Source organism: Stomoxys calcitrans, chromosome 1 (assembly GCF_963082655.1).
Source record: "Stomoxys calcitrans chromosome 1, idStoCalc2.1, whole genome shotgun sequence".
In the NCBI taxonomy this organism is placed as follows: domain Eukaryota; kingdom Metazoa; phylum Arthropoda; class Insecta; order Diptera; family Muscidae; genus Stomoxys; species Stomoxys calcitrans.
The window spans coordinates 78,525,783-78,531,544 of NC_081552.1; the positions used below are offsets into that span (position 1 = coordinate 78,525,783).

Sequence of the window (5,762 nt, forward strand, 5' to 3'; positions counted from 1 at the left end):
AAATTATCACCCTCTTAGATATTGTAGACAGTTCTTAAAAATGGCGGTCAAAGATCGTCGTCGTGCTGTTGTTCGCCATAAGTATTGCTTAAATTGTTTGGCCCGTTCGCATAAAACAGCGCAGTGCACATCAACTAATTTATGCCAACGTTGCGAAAGGGGACACCACACCCTACTCCATGAACCAATTCAACAAAGACTACAACCAGAACGATGCCGAGCTGACAGAAGAAGAGTTCTAAAAAACAAATGCCAACGTCCAACTACACAATTGCGTCCAGCCGAGAGAGGTGGTCATAACTCAGCAAATTCTAGACTACGTTATGGTAATAACAGTAATTCAGAAAAATCTCAACGGTGCCTGGAGAAAGCTTTTCGTATATTGAACCAACTCAAACGCGCTCTATAATTGTTGCCCTTTCCGGCCAAGGGGGGCAGGATGTTGAAAGTAGTTTCCCTCTGATGTTATTTTGAATTATTTGAATTGATTATCTAATTTACCTTACCTTATTTTGAATTACCATGTAATAGTTTTTAAGTCACTGTTGAAACATCCCAGTATTCCAAATTAATAGTATGGCAACAAGTTAACCATCCTCTTTGTGTGTTGTTGGATTGAGTGGAGGCCGATGCTTCTTGGTGTTGCCACGAAGAAGTCTCGATCTCCTTTTTACTACAGCATCACATCCAAGTGGTTGGTTCTCTGCAGCTTTTTATCATCTACATAAAATGTAAGTTGTATCCCATACACCCCTCTAAATAAAAGACAACCATATCATCCCATTTTGAACTCAATCATCTCGGGTTTTCATTTAAAAGGCAAGTGAGGTGATTCATTCCTCAATAAACTTGAAGCTTTTATTTTATTTGAAATAAAATAAAAAATATAAATAGTGAATTTGGAGTAATTTTCAAACAAAACGAAAAATGTACTACATCTCCGTAGTATGAATTTGCCATGTGCAAAGTTTCTCCACATTAATGACACAAATCCCAGCTCATTTACTCCCAAATAGCTAAAATCCCTTATTGATATTGAACATCCCTGTTGCAAGAATTTTGGAAATTTTTGATTTAGAAACAAAGTGGGGTGTTAACTTCCCACCCCAAATAAAATCCTGGCTACCTCCCTGGCTTCCATATAAACCGATCTCCCGATTTCACTTCTTGAACCCTTACAAGCCGCAATTTTTGTCCGATTTGGCTGAAATTTTGCATGTGGTGTTCCGTTATGACTTTCAACAACTGTGTTCAGTAGGGTCTAAGTCGGTTCACATCCTCGAGACCCTCGGGGGTCTCGAGCCAGAGTCAAATGATTTTGTCCATAAAAAAATTAAATTCAATTTATACTAAACACAAAATTTTAGTAAAACTTTTTAAAATGACAAAAATTTATATTTATAATAATATTGGGTTGCCCAAAAAGTAATTGCGGATTTTTCATATAGTCGGCGTTGACAAATTTTTTCACAGCTTGTGACTCTGTAATTGCATTCTTTCTTCTGTCAGTTATCAGCTGTTTCTTTTAGCTTGCTTTAGAAAAAAAGTGTAAAAAAGTATATTTGATTAAAGTTCATTCTAAGTTTTATTAAAAATGCATTTACTTTCTTTTAAAAAATCCGCAATTACTCTTTGCGTAACCCAATAAAATGCAATAATGGAATTTTAATGCAATTTTTTATTAAAAAATTTTAATGAAATTTTTTTTAAAGATAAAATTTCAGCGTAATATTTTTAAAGACAAAACCTTATCAAAATTTTTCCAAAAGACAAAATCTTAAAAATTCAGCGTAACATTTTCTTCTTTATATTCTTAAAGTCAACATTTCATTACTTTTTTTCCTAAGGACAATATTTCAATAAAAATTTTCCATAGACTACAATTTCATAATCATAATTTTTTAATTTTTTAATGACAATATTTCAGTGAAAAATTTTCTAAAAGCAAACTTTCGCCTAGGCTACCTCCAAATTATTTTATAAAGCCAAAATTTTAATAAATTACTTTTGTGCCTGCTCAATGCACTTTGCGACACTACTTTTTACCTAAACATTTATAAAGTTTTTATACCCACCACCGAAGGGTATTCATTTTGTCATTCCGTCTGCAACACATCGAAATATCCATTTCCGACCCTATAAAGTATATATATTCTTGATCAGCGTAAAAATCTAAGATCTACACTTGTCCGTCCGTCTGTCTGTTGAAATCACGCTACAGTCTTTAAAAATAGAGATATTGAGCTGAAACTTTTCACAGATTCGTTTTTTGTCCATAAGCAGGTTAAGTTCGAAGATGGGCTATATCGGACTATATCTTGATATAGCCCCCATATAGACCGATCCGCCGATTTAGGGTCTTATGCCCATATAAGCCACATTTATTATCCGATTTTGCTGAAATTTGGGACAATGAGTTGCGTCAGGCCCTTCGACATCATTCATCAATTTGGCCCAGATCGGTTCAGATTTGGATATAGCTGCCATATAGACCGAACCTCCGATTTAGGGTTTTGCCCATAAAAGCCACATTTATTGTCCGATTTTGCTGAAATTTGGGACAGTGAGTTGCGTTAGGCCCTTCGATATAATATCTTGATATAGCCCCCATATAGACCGATCCGCCGATTTAGGGTCTTATGCCCATATAAGCCACATTTATTATCCGATTTTGCTGAAATTTGGGACAATGAGTTGCGTCAGGCCCTTCGACATCATTCATCAATTTGGCCCAGATCGGTTCAGATTTGCATATAGCTGCCATATAGACCGATCTCTCGGTTTAAGGTTTTGGGTCCGTAAAAGGCGCATTTATTGTCCGAAAACGCTGAAATTTGGGACAGCGGGTTGTGTTAGGCTCTTCGACATCCTTCCTCAATTTGACCCAAATTGGTCCAGATTTGACTATAGCTGCCATATAGACCGATCGCTCGATTTAAGGTTTTGGGCCCATAAAAGGCGCGTTTATAATCCGATTTTGCTGAAATTTGGGACAGTGAGTTGCGTTAGGCCCTTCGATATAATTCATCAATTTGGCCCAGATCGGTTCAGATTTGGATATAGCTGCCATATAGACCGATCTCTCGGTTTAAGGTTTTGGGTCCGTAAAAGGTGCATTTATTGTCCGAAAACGCTGAAATTTGGGACAGCGGGTTGTGTTAGGCTCTTCGACATCTTTCCTCAATTTGACCCAAATTGGTCCAGATTTGACTATAGCTGCCATATAGTCCGATCGCTCGATTTAAGGTTTTGGGCCCATAAAAGGCGCGTTTATAATCCGATATAAGTGAAATTTGGCACATTGACTTATGTTAGGCTCTTCGACATCCATATTGTAAAGGGTGATTTTTTTGAGGTTAGGATTTTCATGCATTAGGATTTGACAGATCACGTGGGATTTCAGACATGGTGTCAAAGAGAAAGATGCTCAGTATGCTTTGACATTTCATCATGAATAGACTTATTAACGAGCAACGCTTGCAAATCATTGAATTTTATTACCAAAATCAGTGTTCGGTTCGAAATGTGTTCATTCACCGTAACGTTGCGTCCAACAGCATCTTTGAAAAAATACGGTCCAATGATTCCACCAGCGTACACACCACACCAAACAGTGCATTTTTCGGGATGCATGGGCAGTTCTTGAACAGCTTCTGGTTGCTCTTCACTCCAAATGCGGTAATTTTGCTTATTTACGTAGCCATTCAACCAGAAATGAGCCTCATCGCTGAACAAAATTTGTCGATAAAAAAGCGGATTTTCTGCCAACTTTTCTAGGGCCCATTCACTGAAAATGATTTGCAAGCGTTGCTCGTTAGTAAGTCTATTCATGATGAAATGTCAAAGCATACTGAGCATCTTTCTCTTTGACACCATGTCTGAAATCCCACGTGATCTGTCAAATACTAATGCATGAAAATCCTTACCTCAAAAAAATCACCCTTTATATGGTTCAGATCGGTTTGTTTTTAAATATAGCTACTAAAAAGACCAATATTTTGTTATACACAATTGAACAATAACTTGTACTTATTAGTTTTTGGTCTAAATCGGAATATATTTCGATATAACTGCTATGGGACATAAGGTATGCAATTTTTATCGGATTTTGATGAAAGGTGGTTTACATATATACCCGAGGTGGTGGGTATCCAAAGTTCGGCCTGGACGAACTTAACGCCTTTTTCTTTGTTTCATAATGCTTTTCCGTCATACCCGAGGTGGTGGGTATCCAAAGTTCGGCCTGAAACAAAGAGATCAACGCTCATGTGGAGTGATTTAAGTGGGTAAAGTACTTTAAAATTAAAAAACATATTTTTTAAGCACTATATTTTTAGAGATTTTTTTTTACGTATTTTACTTGAGATGGGATTTTCGTAGAGAGAATTTCCCTACTTTTTTAATCTATTATTGTTTTAATCTATACAACTCTAAGAACATTACATTACAACATTTTCCGCTATTGTTTTCATTACGACATTTTTATGGTTTCCTATTTCATTTGAATAAGATTTATAGGCTGCATAAAAAAGAAAGACAATGTAGTCGTCATTAGCACTTTAAGTATAAGATTTAATTAATTTTTTCAATTAAATTAATGTTACTACACTGGCTTTGCCGCCCTAAAATACGAAATCTTTTTATTTATACATGACCACCTTCAGGCAAGGTGGCGTGTATGCCATGTGGCGGAAAACTAGGCCAATTTCTTCGAGTATATAAAACAGTTCCCATTTCTAATGTAATTAGTTCGAGCACAGCGATGGAACATTTAACATCTCTGTTATTAGGTAAATTTTTAAAAAAGTTAATGCTTCAAAAACACAGCCACAGAATTGGTAAATGGTCTTACTGTCATGCCACAAAGGAAGCAAATAGTTTATGAAAATCTGTAGTTTTTTAAACTTTCTTTATTTTCACAACGATTCATTCCTCAGTAATCTTCTTTTTTATACATTTTCAGTTTTTTTGAGCTTTTGCTATTGCTCCTTTGCAGAATTGCATCGACCTTCACGTAATGTACCACAAATTTATTACACTCAACAGGGGCCACCAGGACCCCCTGGTCCACCTGGACTACCAGGACCTATGGGTAATAAGGGACCCAGGGGACCAACAGGTGATATAGGACCAGCTGGTGTTATGGGACCTCAAGGAGCTCCAGGCATTGATGGTCGTGATGGCCCAAATGGCATGCAAGGACCTCCGGGGTTGAGAGGACGTCGCGGTTTTCCTGGTGCCCGTGGACCGCCGGGACAATCAGGACCCCCAGGTTTTATGGGTCCTCCTGGTCCACCAGGACCACCGGGGACTTCAGCACGACATATGTTGTCTTATATAGAGGCTGAAGATCAATATGATGATGAATACTAATGTTTGATGAAAATAAGATAAAATACAAGCTCAAAATTTTTAAAAAATCGTTTTTATACCCAACACCATAGGATGGGTGTATATTAATATAGTCATTCCGATTGTAACACCTCGAAATATTCATCTAAGACTCCATAAAGTATATATATTCTTATTGGTCTGGACAATCCAAGTCGATCAAGCCATGCCCATCCGTCTGTAGAAATCACGATAGGGGTCGAATGCGTAAAGCTAGCTGCTTGAAATTTTGAACAGATACCTAATATTAATGTAGGTCGTTGGGGATTGAAAATGGGCCATATCGGTTCTGATTTAGATATAGCTGCCATATAAACCGATCACCCGATTTGACTTCTTGAGCCCCTGGAAGCTGCAATTTTTTTCTGATT

General features: G+C 37.1%; 1 protein-coding gene across 1 annotated transcript; it reads left to right on the top strand.

The window, feature by feature from the left end:
• Nucleotides 1-40: 40 nt before the first annotated feature.
• Nucleotides 41-5,373, top strand: LOC106086061 (collagen alpha-2(IX) chain-like). The gene is made up of 2 exons (XM_059365646.1): nt 41-377; nt 4,997-5,373. Exons 1-2 carry the CDS (start codon nt 41-43, stop codon nt 5,371-5,373), a joined length of 714 nt encoding a protein of 237 aa, XP_059221629.1.
• Nucleotides 5,374-5,762: the final 389 nt, after the last annotated feature.